Source organism: Convolutriloba macropyga, chromosome 5, assembly GCF_964194025.1.
Source record: "Convolutriloba macropyga chromosome 5, txConMacr16.3, whole genome shotgun sequence".
Classification (NCBI taxonomy): Eukaryota; Metazoa; Xenacoelomorpha; order Acoela; family Convolutidae; genus Convolutriloba; species Convolutriloba macropyga.
Genome location: NC_134472.1, coordinates 30,450,305 through 30,465,138, shown reverse-complemented (window position 1 = coordinate 30,465,138; position 14,834 = coordinate 30,450,305). Strand labels below are relative to the sequence as shown.

The 14,834-nt window shown below is 35.0% G+C and overlaps 1 protein-coding gene across 1 annotated transcript; it reads right to left on the bottom strand.

The window, feature by feature from the left end:
• Positions 1-187: 187 nt before the first annotated feature.
• LOC142340339 (uncharacterized) lies at positions 188-7,036 on the bottom strand. The gene is made up of 3 exons (XM_075390913.1): positions 6,575-7,036; positions 3,997-4,261; positions 188-629 (listed from the first exon to the last, which is right to left on the bottom strand). Exons 1-3 carry the CDS (start codon positions 7,034-7,036, stop codon positions 370-372), a joined length of 987 nt encoding a protein of 328 aa, XP_075247028.1. The 3' UTR covers positions 188-369.
• Between the last annotated feature and the right edge of the window lie 7,798 nt (positions 7,037-14,834).

The following is a 14,834-nucleotide window of genomic DNA, read 5'->3' as shown; positions in this document are numbered from 1 at the left end:
GCCCAGGCTGAAGTCGTGGAAATATAAATTTAAAAACGTCTTCTGAGGTGCGGCATTCTAGGACGTTATTTCCCCCGGTTCTTCGAATACTAAACATGGTATTTCAGAACAATAACCAGGTACTTTGAATGGTGACCAAGCAACAGCACCATAATCACCACTCCTATGATCGCGTTCTGAGAAAGCATTCTATTTCACTATTAAGAAACTTGAATTCCGTTCGGGTCTGCACTGACCACCTAAGATAATTTTGCATTAAACTCCTAATAAATATAATATTACTTTTATCTTTTAAACGCCAGGTTGAGAGATCGTAAAATATCGATGTTATTAATTAAACTACAGATAATTATTTATCAAGGCATTATATTATATCAGCAATTGGGGCTTCTTGTTTTTCAAACTGATTAAAAACAAATTGTGCCCTTTTCCCAAAGGGTCGACGCTGAACTGTTTACGTTTCTCCAAATCAGTGAAAAACTTTTGCTGCTCTTCGCTGATCTCTTCAGTCCCAATTCCCAAAAGTAACAGAGGAATTCTCTTCAGGTCGTTCTCAATATATGCGAACAGTTGGTCAACTGTGTCTTGAAAGACGTGAAAATATTGTGAATCTGTCAACACGTCATTTGCTGAAACAAATGATAGTATAAATTCATTCATATAACTCTGTACCCTTCCTGAAGATCAGAATACGGTCATAAACTTGCAGGGCGTTCAGAAAATGCTAATCGCAGTTGTTAACGATGGTTCACACTAAATAAAGTTAAGGTGTTTTTACCTTACCGGAGTTAAGGTAAACCGTTGATAAGGTAAAGTTAAGGTAAAGTTAAGGTCTATAGAAATTTTGTCTTAGATATAAAAAAACAATTAGCCAATTTATATCTTAACCAGTTTCATAGCACCCTTCCTGCGGTTCTCTTTCTACTGATGAAGCCTATTGGGAAGAAATTTTATTCACCTTTTCTGGGAAAAAAAAACATGACATGTTTCGACTGTTTTATCATTATAAAATACGCTTATCTGTAAAAGTAGGTTATATAGCAACAATGGTCACAGCTGCTTCAGTATCTTTTCCTTTGTTTGGTCCTGTTGACTGTAGATTGATCGTTTCAGTACAGATTCTGCTTTCCTGCTGCCTAGGACTTGGGGATCTTTTCCGTGTGTGCCCCACGTGTACATTATGCACACCTAGTTACCCAGCACGTGTAATTACATAGTAAACCATTTTGTAAACATAGATCGTGCGTTTGGGAGTGCAAATAATATGCACGTACTAATCTGCTGTGGCGCAAACGCAAAAGGATCTGAGGACGAAGCTCCGTGTTTGCTCGTTCTTGATCAATGTTTCGTAAAAAATCTCAACTATTGCTGTTTTCGATCAGGTCGTGAGAATTTTCCTTAACTTTACCCTAACTTACCCTTATTGTTTACCCTAATTTACCCTAATATTAAGGTAAATTTCTGGCTTTATTAAGGCAAAGTTAAGGGAATTTTTAAGGTAAAGATCAGGTAATTAACTAAGGTAATTTTAAGGCAAGTTAGAGTAAAATGTAAGGTTTTTTAAGGTAGTGAGGCCTTAACTTTTCTGGTTAAATTCAGGTAAAGTTAGGGTTAGTTAAGATGAGTTAAGGAAAGGCAAATCTACCTTAGCAGTTAAGGTTAGTTAGGATTTTTTGAGGCAAAATTACCCTAACTTTATTTAGTGTGTGCTGTGAGTTCTTGCAAAGAAAATAATTTTTAGTCAGCAGTTATCCTTTCCATCAATTTATGAGGCCGAAAATTTCAGTTTCCAATTTTGACCAACTTTAGTTTTAAATCAAATTTTTGGATTTTATTATGGCTCATGCGTAGAAGATTGAAATGATCTGGAAAATTGACATAGTACGATAGTAGTTTATTAATGCAGAAATTTTCGACTAGTTATCAGCAGCTTAAAATATCTAGCTTCAATGATGCCAGAATAACACTAAGTCGACAGATCATGTGAAACGAATGGCACTCGTCTAATACCGACGGCTATCATGCAAGATTTAACAAGAGTCTTGCTTGACACTTGCAAGTTTATGCGCCAACTTGCAAGATCTTGAAAGAATCTTGAATTGTCTTTCAGGATAGCCGTCGAATATGCTAGAGTATTGCGAAATGGCCTACCTTTGCAGGGTTTTTGCATTATCTTGCAAGATAATAAGCGCTTGCTTGCAAGGATCTGAATGGATGAATAAAAGCATATAAAAATTATCATTTTGTTTGGAAAGTGTTGGTGTGTTTGTGTGTGTGGGTGCGTGCGTCCATGCGTGCGTGTGTGCATGTGTATGTGAGTGAATGTGTGTGTGTGTGGTTGTGTGTGTGCTTGTGTGTATGTGCATGTATGAGAGTGTTTTTGTGTGTGTGTGTATTTGTGTGTTTGTGTATGTGTGTGTTCGTGCATGCGTGAGTGTGTGTGGGTGTGTGTGCGTGTGTGTGTGGCTGAGTTTGTGTGTGTGTGTATGAGCGTTTACCTGAATGCGTGCGTGCGTGTGTCTTTGGGTGTGTATATGCGTGCGTGCGTGTGTGTGGGTCTGAGTGTGTGTGTGTCTGTGTGTAGTAGGTGTTTTTGTTTGTGCGTGTGTATGTGTGTCTGTTTGAGAGTGTGTGCGTGCGTGCGTGCGTGCGTGTGTGTGTTTGAATGTGTGTTTGTATGCATGAGTGCGTGCGCGTGTGTGTGTGTGTCTGTTTGTGTGTGTGTGTGCTTGCGTGTGTGTGTGTGCTTGCGTGTGTGTGTGTGTGTGTGTGTGTCTGTTTGTATGTGTGTCTGTTTGTGTATGTACGTGTGTGTGTTGGTGTGCGTTTGTGTGTGTGCATGCGTGCGTGCGTGTTTGTGTGTGTGCGTGCGTGTTTGTTTGTGTGTGTGTATGTGTGGGTGTTTGTCCTTGTTCAGACCATCTGACACAAGAATTGCAGATCTGTAGATTTTCATGCGTTCAAATTTGCCCCCATACAGACATTTGAATTTTCATCTATATTTCCACGCCGTGATTTTTTCTGCACACCAATACCTGGTGCATTCTTTTTGGTCTGTGCGTAAAGACTATTAATCTGGGACCTAGCAAGCCTGAGGAGGATTACAAATTTCTCTAACGCTGAGAATATGATGTTTTTTTTCGTTTTTGTGCTTTTGGTTATCTTCAAATCTATGTTCAAATTCTGTTTTTCATATCGAAAGATAAGGTGTTGATTTTGAAACCTTAAAAACGTACACCAAAAAATTGAATATGCCTTTTGTGAACGAACACCTGTGACTACGTCTGTGATATAGCTCCTGCCAGGTTTAAAAATGCTTTCAGATAAATATTTGTAGATGTGCACCAAGTTCAAGCATGCTCGAGAAAAAGATTAGATCAGAATGTTTGTGTTTCAGCTGACCTCTGAAAAGTGCGGGAGAAATGTTTGATCTAACTCGAAAGTCAATCTGTGATTGTATATATTATTTTTACCATTGAATAATAATTTATCAATTTTGGCTATGTTTAGTTTTACTATTTCTAAGGGCATCTGAATTTTCAGAATAAATGTTAAGAAAATTCTGCAAAACTCACCAAGAATGAGACAAACATCGGAAAGATAAGGTGTTGATTTTCATATCGAAAGATAAGGTGTTGATTTTGAAACCTTAAAAACGTACACCAAAAAATTGAATATGCCTTTTGTGAAAACCTGTGACTACGTCTGTAATATAGCTCCTGCCAGGTTTAAAAATGCTTTCAGATAAATATTTGTAGATGTGCACCAAGTTCAAGCATGCTCGAGAAAAAGATTAGATCAGAATGTTTGTGTTTCAGCTGACCTCTGAAAAGTGCGGGAGAAATGTTTGATCTAACTCGAAAGTCAATCTGTGATTGTATATATTATTTTTACCATTGAATAATAATTTATCAATTTTGGCTATGTTTAGTTTTACTATTTCTAAGGGCATCTGAATTTTCAGAATAAATGTTAAGAAAATTCTGCAAAACTCACCAAGAATGAGACAAACATCGGAAAGCATTTCAATGAAGGGGGGATAATCTTTCGGGTTCGCCTTTTTTGTCCCAATCAGTCGGTTCCAACTCCCAAGCAGTTCCTGATTGGGGAATTTTTGACCCCAATTGAAGGGAATATGACAGTTGAAGAGTCCGTTTCTTTCATGATTCCACTTTATTACTGCCATTGATTCCGCATCTTCAATATCCGTCGTCACAACTCCTAAAACACAAATTATTTTTTTCTGTCGAATATTTTGGTACTCGTGAAGATATTTCGGAGAACCTCAACCTCACAACATTTCTCAAAATTTAGACTCCCTGAAATTGGTATTTTCAAAGACAATTTTGATGATTTTGATAAAATTCATTTTTTTCATGGCTCAACCTTATCGACAAAAGATGCATTGTCATAAAATTTTGCATCGTCATCAATATAATTAACGTTAACCCCTGCAGAGCGTCTCATGAAACTACCGACAAAACAATCAAATTGCCTTAAAAATTTGAATGAAAAATACTGTCAGTTTGTCCTCTGAACTGCTTATATTTTAGTGGGCAACTCTTTCAGTATGGGAATAAAGGTGCTCTGGGTCAACTCTATCAGGTTTAGACTCAAAGCATGGCTGCTCTGGAAGCTTCGCTGTTCTGCTTTGGAGCTACTATGTCAAGCGTAACAAGTGAACCGATCACTACTCTACTGCAGCTGGTGGTTTCTCCGGGCGTTACTCTTCCTACTCAGATCTTTTCTAGAGGTTTAATACGGCTGCAAAAGTTTTTGGCTAGAGTATATAAATACCACATTTTTAGTATGACGGTGAACAAGTAAATCCCGATTATTGCAAACAATGACAACTGTTTATGGTGGCTTTGGTAGCTACTTCCCTAGACCCGGGTCGAGAAAAAAATGCAAAAATATGTAAGATAAGCTTTGAAAAGTTGGTTTTTTCACCGCAAATTTCTTACATAATTTTGCGGTGAAATGCGGTGAATGCGGTGAAATTATGTAAGTTCACGCTAGACTAAGCGATGATCTTACAAAAATTCGCCACAATTCACCGCTAAATTATGTAATTTCATCGCCCATACAAGGGTCCGAATCTCTCACCTCCTGCATGTCATCAACTTCTTCTTCCACTGCGCCATCTCTCACTAAATTCTATTATTTTTTGGTTTGAATGTAAATCGAATTCACTCTACTTTCTGCAAAACATGCGTGGTGAATTTTTGTAAGATTTGCAATTTTTAGCGGTGAAATTACATATTTTAGCGGTGAAATTTGGTGAATTTTTGTAAGTTCACTGCTTACTCTAGTGGTGAAATTACATAAGTTCACCGCTTAGAAAAAAGTGTCAAAAAGATGTAAGATTAAGGGGTAGTTTTAGTGGGAAGGCAAATCTAACAATTCCTCCCACACTCACCATTAATTTCACCGCACTCTTTGCTGATCTCAAACATCTTTAACAATTTTTTCTAATCGGTGAATTTATGTAAGTTCACCACTAAGTTGAGCGGTGAATTTATTTAATTTCACCGCATTCACCGCTCATCTTACATAATTTGGACACTTTTTTCGAAGCGGTGAATTTATGTCATTTAAATGAAAATTTCCGCATTAACCGCTTATCTTACATAATTTTGCGTTGAATGGCGGTGGCACCCCGACCCGGGGACGACTTCTGACGCATTTCTTGCAAGATCTTCCAAGATACTTGCAAATGACGCTTATCGTGCAAGATCATGCAAGGTTCTTGCAAATGACGCTTATCTTGTAAGATTCTTGCAAATGACGCTCATCTTGTAAGATTCTTGTAAATGACGCGTATCTTGTAAGATTCTTGCAAATGGCGCTTATCTTGTAAGACTCCTGCAGATGACGCTTATCTTGTAAAATTCTTGCAAATGACGCTTATCTTGCAAGATTCTTGCAAATGACGCTATCGTACTCTACTTAAATTCGGCGTTCACTTGCAGAGCGCGTTAGCTTATTTCTTTCAGGAGTGAGATTCGCGGAGTGAGATCCAAAGTTGGACTACTTTCGCTTCCTTGCGGCGCGAGATACAAAGAGAGATTTGCAATTGAATTTGACTTAAGAAACTGAAGTTATGAAGCTCAAGTGCTTGTAAGCAACTAAACATGGTGTGATCAGACATGTCTGATCACGAAGCGGGAAATAAAGAAAGGATTTAAACTGACAACTTAAAGTCAAGAATTAAATGAACATGATATGATAATCAAGGGCAAATGAAATTGAACTAAATTAGGAGCATCGTATGAAATTTTATTACATCAAATGATAAACGAAGTATGATATCCTTGGGCTTCACATACGCCTTGTTGTGACATTAGCAATTTTTCGAATGTTTTAAATAATAACAATATTTACAAATTAATACCTGGTCCCCGGTTAAATATATAATAACGATATATGTACTGGTTATCATAGCTAAGAAATAAATAATACTAATTTAAAAGTTCATTTTTGATTCAGTTTAATTTGTGATTCAATTTTAATTCGAGATTCGCTCATCCATTGTATCTTGATTTTCGGCTGCAAAAACCGTCATTGATCGTACCAAAGTTGGGGTGTCTTGATCTAGAATTGATGGAGCTTGCGGAGCGGTTGACGAGACTTCTCCTATTATCGGGGAGATGTTAGTTTCGCCCGGTTGTTGTTCCGCAATGTGTTGGACAGTTTCGACAATCGATGCAGGTGGAGGCTGATAACTTTCTACGCGGACGTTTGGAGCTGCAGTTGTCGAATCTGATGATGAGTTATCGAAGCCATAGTACGATAGGCTACGAAAATTTCTGTCCGAAGATCTTTTAGCCTGTGTAGTTGTAACTGCTGGTGCAGCCGATGTTGTAGGTTGAGAAAAAGTTGACTGTTCGCTATGAGGAATAGTAATTTTTTCTTGCTGTTGGTTGCGAAGGGCGAGAAAATTGGGATTTTTTGGGATGCGCCCTCGCAACGCGCGTGAAATGTTGGATTTCGAAGATGATACCACGCTTCCCGGATCTCTTTTGCGATCTTTCATCTTCTTGACCCTTTAATTTTTCCTGTAAACTGTTTATTGTGGCTTTGGATGTGTTTCTCCACCAATTTCTATCCTGTTCGTTGTCCTATACGGTCTGCATACATTTTTAATGGAGTTTTTCTCTCCTGCAAAGTTCCGAAATTTGCTACATCGCTGTATCGCACTGTTACAATGGGTTTACCAGGTTCTTTAATAGTGGATGTAGTGGGGCTCACATTGAGGATATTTGAGCCAGAAGCAAGCACCTCGCATAGGCCTTCTAAACTTTTCGTGGAACGCCGCCTGCCGTGTATCTTCCTTGCCAGTTTCAGTTCTACAGCCCGTTCTCTCAGAGGGAGGGGTCGGCAAGCTTTTATCCGTAGTAAGCGAGAATCGCCGTCTGTGCTCCCTCGTTCTCTAATGTAAGCTTCCTGTGAAGCGCGAGTCATTCCAGCTTCTTCCTCTATTTTGCTCCGATGGCCATTAATCCACTTCTCGTCAGGTAGAATTTCCTCTGGCATAATTGTGTCTTCATCTAATTAGTAGTTTTCAATTTTTCATATGTGAGATTAGACAATTTAGGCTTAGCCGATATCACGCTCAGCGGGGTATTAGGTTTTCCTCAACAGTTTGCTTCGAAAGGCGAGATCTTTGTTGTTTTCTGCTCACATATTTGCAATTGGTGAATAATTATTTCTAATGCATACTTTACATGAAATGCGTTATTAGTCGATTTATCTTCTTTGATGCATGCAAGTCTATTTTTAATCGTCTGAATGAGTCTTTCTACCAAACCAATAGCACGATGATTGGAGCTACAATAATTTCAAAATAATTTTTATTACAGAAGTTCTTTTCTTGATGACAAACTAAATATTTCGCTTGATCCAATCGAATAGATCGAGGAATTCCGTGATTTTCAATATACATGTCCAAAAATTTTAGAATATTGGATCTATTAGGTTTGTCATAAATACATGCAGTAAGGTATTTAGAAAAACGATCAATAGCAGCTAAGAAATCGACTTCGTTACCCTTTTCATCAAAAACTGGTCCTCCAAAATCATTTTGGATTTCTGGATTTGGTTCAACACACGGTATATGAGGTTGAAATTGCTTAGCAAGAATTACAGATATTACAGTTTCTTACCGACCATTGTGCAGGACTTGCAGTCTGTAGCTTTTACAATAAGCTCACGGTTCAAGTGTGGCCGCCAGCAGTGCGTGGTCATGCAAATCATACCCCAGGTACCCGGGTGCCTGGAGTGAATATCGTCAACCAACGCCTCTCGAAGAACATTCGATATTGCGACCTTTTTGTCGGCGCACACACAGCCGGAACGTACGTGGAGATCTCTCCAGTAGGAGTCTATGTACGGGTTTAAGGCTTTAAGGCGGCTTCCATTGTTTGTAAGTATACAATCCCGTACCTTTTTTAGATCCGTATCCTTGCTTGTTAGAGATGCGATAAGAGACTTACTCAAAATTTTGTTTACAATGTGATCGAATGTTGGAATCTGTGGGCTAGGCGTAAGGGAGGTACTAACGTTAGAAGATAGGGCTGGAGATGTCGGTGTTGTTATTTGCGGGGAGCTTGCGGCGCGAGTATTATTCGGAGAATTTGATCGTTGAGTTGCGGGGCGAGTTGTATTTTGAGACGTAGATGGTTGATTCGCAGTGCGAGAAGCGCCATTAACGCGAACTCTAGTGATACGCTTCTTCGAAGGCATGTTGTAGTTATTTTTGTTTATATAGTTTGTCTATAAAATGTGTTTGAATTGCAATGAATTGTTTGAGTTAGAGGTGAACAACTTATTTCTAGGATGATTTAAGGCGAAAAGCACTGGTTCTAATTTTGGGTGCTGACTTTTAGAGATATTTTCGGAATGTCCGTTAATTGGCGGGAATTTAAGCTGAGTGAATTGAGTTTCGCGCGTCGCGAAATATAGTTTATTCAGATTTTGGAAAGATTGTTTACAAGGGGTTGGGTTTTGCTTTGCGAGTGAAGTGGTAAGTGGTATTTAAGACGCGGGGTATGCATATCTTAATTTCTTCACATTGTTACTAGTATTTGTAGTGTGATTTTGCAGCGCGAGTGATAAGTGAGAATCATGCTTCGGTACTCGCTAAATTTATCGCGTTATTTGTAGCCTCAAATTTAGGTGTTGTTTGATCTGCAGGATCATGTACCTGTAGTAATTTTTTGAAAAGAACAGCTGATTTATCGGTTTCTAATTTAAGGGAATTAACTGATGAAGAGATAAATTTTAATTTTGCCACAATAAATTCGTCATCATAAGCAGATACTTTTTTAGCTTTTTGTTTTTGATGTCCGGATATGTAGTCTACTAATCCCATTTTTGCACCGGGCAAGTGTTCAATATCAAACTGAAACGGAAGTAGCCTATCAATCCAGCGAGTTAGACAGCTGTTGTATGATTTATTAGATCGATTTTCTTTTAATATAGCAAGGAGAGCTGTATGGTCTGTAATGACTGTAAAATGTGTACCATAAAGCTAATTTTTAAACTATTCGTTAGACCAAACTACCCCGAGAAGTTCGAGTTCATTCACGCTATGTTGCTCCTCACATGAGTTTAAAAATTGACATAGAAATTCAATTGGTTTCCACCCATCAACGGTTAAATGTCCAAAAGCTGCCCCGAGACCGGAACCTGAGTCGTCACTCTTTACACGCGTTTCGAGTTACGGGCTATAGTGGCTATTTTCTGTGGCATTTGCGATACGGTTCTTTATTTCAATAAGCGAATCTTCATGTTCCTCAGTCCAGATAAACTTAGATGACTTTCTTAGTAAAGGTCGGGGTGGATGGCTATTTTGAGCTAAATTTGGTATGAACTTACCAATATTGTGTACTAAACCCAGAAAAGAACGGAGTTTCTTTAATTTCTTTGGGGCCTCGAGAGACAAGATAGCACAAGTTATCCGATGGGTGAGATGCCTGATAGTGAAATATGATACCCGAGCCAATCAATTTCTAGTTTTGGAAATTGACATTTTCGAACATTGATCCTAACATTTTCATCATCTAAACTTTTAAAACAATTCAATACGTTTTGTTTATGTTCTGCCTCCGATCCTTTACTTACAATCAAAATATCGTTGAGGAAACAATAAGTAATTTTTAAACCAATGAGGGTATAATCAATGGCTTTTTGAATTTATGGCGGCATGTCTGTTAGGCCATAAAATCCAGTTTGAAATCTGTATGTGCCGGTCAATCCTCCAATTATTATGCGGAAATTACAGTGATTCGCTGTGTTAGGATCAAATTTCAATTGGCTCTACACGTATTTCAAGTCCAGCGTAGAGGAATATGATTTGTCCTTGCGATGCGGGAGCACTAATTTGTTGAGAAATAGATTCGATGAGCGTATCAATATTGGGCATTTGAAACTTGTTTTTTTGAATAGCTTTATTTAATATTTTAGAGTCCAGTGCCAATTTAGTTGTTTGGTCCTTTTTTACTGTAACCACTATGGGGGAAATAAAGTATTTGTCAGGGCAACTAGAAAGTTTTTTATGTGTTTTTTGTCTAATAATTTTTGGAGTTCTTTGTTCACTTCATCCTGGTGATTAATTGGTATGCGTCTACTCTTTTGGTGTCGAGTTTGAAAGTTTTTATGGAAACTAGATTTAGCCACATGATTTTTCGATCTTCCGATGCGCGAAAACAAGTTCGGGAACTTTTTAGCAATATGCTCTTTGAATTCTGACGATGAAGAAATGATAATGACCTGATTACCTTTCACTAATGAAGATTGTGTTACCGCTAGAACCAGATGATCAAATAGGTCTCTTCCAATGAGTGATTTGAGACCGTCCGCAACAACAGCGGAAGTTGCCGAGTTTGAATCCCATACATTGCTTGTGATGAGAGTTTGTATTTTGCCCCCAATGTGATTTGGTTCGTTTGATAATGATCTTAACTGTGGGCTGACTTTTGTGACCGCAGAATCCAGACCGCATGTGGACTGATTTTCACTAATTGCATCGCGAGTGATCGGTTGAGAATACTGCATGCGCTCCCGGAGTCCGCGAGAAGAGTAGTTGAAATGTTGCCTATTTTGATTGGCATAATGAGGGGCTCAATCTTTGCTATATCATTTTCAATTAACGCAACCGTATTATCTTCTCCACTGCTGTAGTCAGATTGGTGGAATTTGGGTTTCCGAAGGAATTTTCGGAATTTTTTGGGTGTGGTTCCTCATCTACTGTGTTCAATGTGTGCTTCTTGGAGTTCTGGGGATTTGGATTCTTTTGTTTTCTGCACACCTTAGCAAAATGGTTCATTAATTGGCAGTTATTACAGATTTCTCCTTTCGTAATACATTTATAACAATGTTTAGTCAGCCAATTCCCACCGCAATTTGAGCAATATAGAGATGATCTACCGTTCGGTTTCTGGAAACTGTTCGAGAAGGAACAGTTTGATGATCGGACGTTACTTGGAAACTGAATCGCGTTCACGCTGGCCCGTATGAGTGTTTTGTTATGCTGTTGAATTTGATGCTGGTTTCGCATCCCGAGTTTCATATTAATGGCCAATTTTAATGTTTGGCGTGGTTCTTCTGTCTGTTTGAGGGGTTCTTTTTGAATCTCCGGATCAATTAAGTTAGTGATGAATACATCACGTATCATTGTTTCCTCTTTATTCTCAAAATCGCAATTTTCTGCTAATTCTTTTTGCTTACGGTAAAAATGTTCTACTGTTTCTTCCCGAAGTTGTTTTGTTATGAGGAATACGTGTCGGTCGAAGGTGATGTTTCCAGTGCTTATGAATGCATCTTCCACAATCTTCCAAAATTCTGCAGGGGACAGTGAATCAATCATGTTGTGCAGATTCTTACAATTTAGGATCCGACGTCCTTGCACTTCAATACTCGAGTATAGAAGAGACACTGTTTTTCGACCCACAAGTGGCCATGGCTTCTCTCCACACATTATGCCGATTTCGATTAGTTGTTGGCACTTGTTTTGCCAATTCTTTTTCTGCTGAGCATTCCTTTCTCTTTCTGATTGTGCGGAGGAACCGATTATTGTTTCCACGTATATGGGCTCTAATGGGAGATCCAACATCTCGGGTTTAGGTCCAAGTAGAGTGTCGAGAATTATGTTCTCCTTTGCCAATAGTGCCAATTTGTATTGCACTCTCAATTTTCCCAGCGAAGAGGGGGGTTGGGTGTTGGCTTATCCCAAAAGGCGTCTATCCCGAGCGGTGTACGCTTGCTAGCTGACTGCGCTATGTCGTACTCTACTTGAATTCGGCCTTCACCTGCAGAGCGCGTTAGCTTATTTCTTTCAGGAGTGAGATTCGCGGAGCGAGATCCAAATTTGAACTACTTTCGCTTACTTGCGGTGCGAGATACAAAGAGAGATTTGCAACTGAATTTGAATTAAGAAACTGAAGTTATGAAGCTCAGGTGCTTGTAAGCAACTAAACATGGTGTGATCAGACCTGTCTGATCACGAAGCGGGAAACCAAGAAAGGATGTAAATTGACAACTTAAAGTCAAGAATTGAATGAACATGAAATGATAATCAAGGGCAAATGAAGTTGAACTAAAATAGGAGGATGGTATGAAACTTTACTACATCAAATAAATAAACGAAGTATGATATCCTTGGGTATCACACACGCTTGTCTTGCCAGATCTTGCAAGATTCTTGCAAATAAGGCTTATCTTGCAAGATCTTGCAAGATCCGGAGGCCTATCTTGCAAGAACCTTACAAGATCTTGTAAGATAGACGTCGAAAAATTTAAGAGAAAAAAAATGCAGTTTTAAAGACCAATTAACTCAAAGATCATGTTTTTTTATGAGTTCAGTCCATTGAAGGGAGCTCTCGGTTCAAAACAGAAATTTTTATATCATTTTTAACATTCAATAACGTATTAGAGAAACTCACTTCAGAATAATTGTTTAACGGTGGTTTCAATGGTTCATTCTGTACAAACCATGATTGAATAGGATGCTAGAGTCAAGACTTCGATGCTTATCTTACAAGATTCTTGCATATCCGACGGCTGTCTTGCAAGATCTAGCAAAAATCTTTATCATTATTATTATTATTATTATTATTATTATTATTATTATTATTATTATTATTATTATTATTATTATTATTATTATTATTATTATTATTATTATTATTATTTTTATGATTATTATTATTATTATTATTATTATTATTTTTTATTATTATTATTATTATTATTATTATTATTATTATTATTGTTATTATTATTATTATTATTATTATTATTATTATTATTATTAATATTATTATTATTATTATTATTATTATTATTATTATTATTATTATTATTTTTATTATTATTATTATTATTATTATTATTATTATTATTATTATTATTATTATTATTATTATTATTATTATTATTAGTATTATTATTATTATTATTATTATTATTATTATTATTATTATTATTATTATTATTATTATTATTGTGGTGCGGGAGTCACCGATCCCCAGGGACGGACACCTAAATGTCTACTTCACCTCTAAAACTCATCATGAACTCACTTATCTTGTCTAGTCTGCTATGTTATGTTAACGTTATAGTGTTGATGAAACTTACTTGCGAACTTACTTTGTGAACTGATTTAGCAGGTACTTGCAGGTACCGTCTGACTTACTCCATTCTGTATAAATTTAGTGGTGTGAAAAACTGAATAGAACTGAATTGTGTTAAAAGTGATATGATATAACTGAATCCCTCGGTACAACGTGATAATTAACGACTTACTCTGAAACGTTTTGGATTAAGCCTTAACAATTATTATTATTATTATTATTATTATTATTATTATTATTATTATTATTATTATTTTATTATTATTATTATTATTATTATTATTATTATTATTATTATTATTATTATTATTATTATTATTATTATTATTATTATTATTATTATATTATTATTATTATTATTATTATTTTATTATTATTATTATTATTATTATTATTATTATTATTATTATTATTATTATTATTATTATTATTATTATTATTATTATTATTATTTATTATTATTATTATTATTATTATTTATTATTAATATTATTATTATTATTATTATTATTATTGTTATTATTATTTTTATTATTATTATTATTATTATTATTATATTATTATTATTAGTATTATTATTATTATTATTATTATTATTATTATTATTATTATTATTATTATTATTATTATTATTCATTATTATTATTATTATTATTATTATTATTATTATTAATATTATTATTATTATTATTATTATTATTATTATTATTATTATTTTATTATTATTATTATTATTATTATTATTATTATTATTATTGTTATTATTATTATTATTATTATTATTATTATTATTATTTTTTATTATTATTATTATTATTATTATTATTATTATTATTATTATTATTATTATTTTTATTGTTATTAATATTATTATTATTATTATTATTATTATTATTATTATTATTATTAATATTATTATTATTATTATTATTATTATTATTATTATTATTATTATTATTATTATTACTACTATTATTATTAATATTATTATTATTATTATTATTATTATTATTATTATTATTATTATTTTTATTATTATTATTTTTATTATTATTATTATTGTTATTATTATTATTATTAATTTTTTATTATTATTATTATTATTATTATTATTATTATTAATATTATTATTATTATTATTATTATTATTATTATTATTATTATTATTATTATTATTATTATTATTATTATTATTATTGT

What these genes read in the sequence shown, in the direction of transcription:
- LOC142340339 (XM_075390913.1), bottom strand. Translation starts at nt 7,036, where the DNA reads ATGAAAGATCGCAAAAGAGATCCGGGAAGCGTGGTATCATCTTCGAAA. An exon ending in ATCAAGACACCCCAACTTTG is followed by an intron (nt 4,262 to 6,574) that starts GTACGATCAATG and finishes TATCTTCACGAG; the next exon opens with TACCAAAATATTCGACAGAA. An exon ending in CGATGTTTGTCTCATTCTTG is followed by an intron (nt 630 to 3,996) that starts GTGAGTTTTGCA and finishes CATTTGTTTCAG; the next exon opens with CAAATGACGTGTTGACAGAT.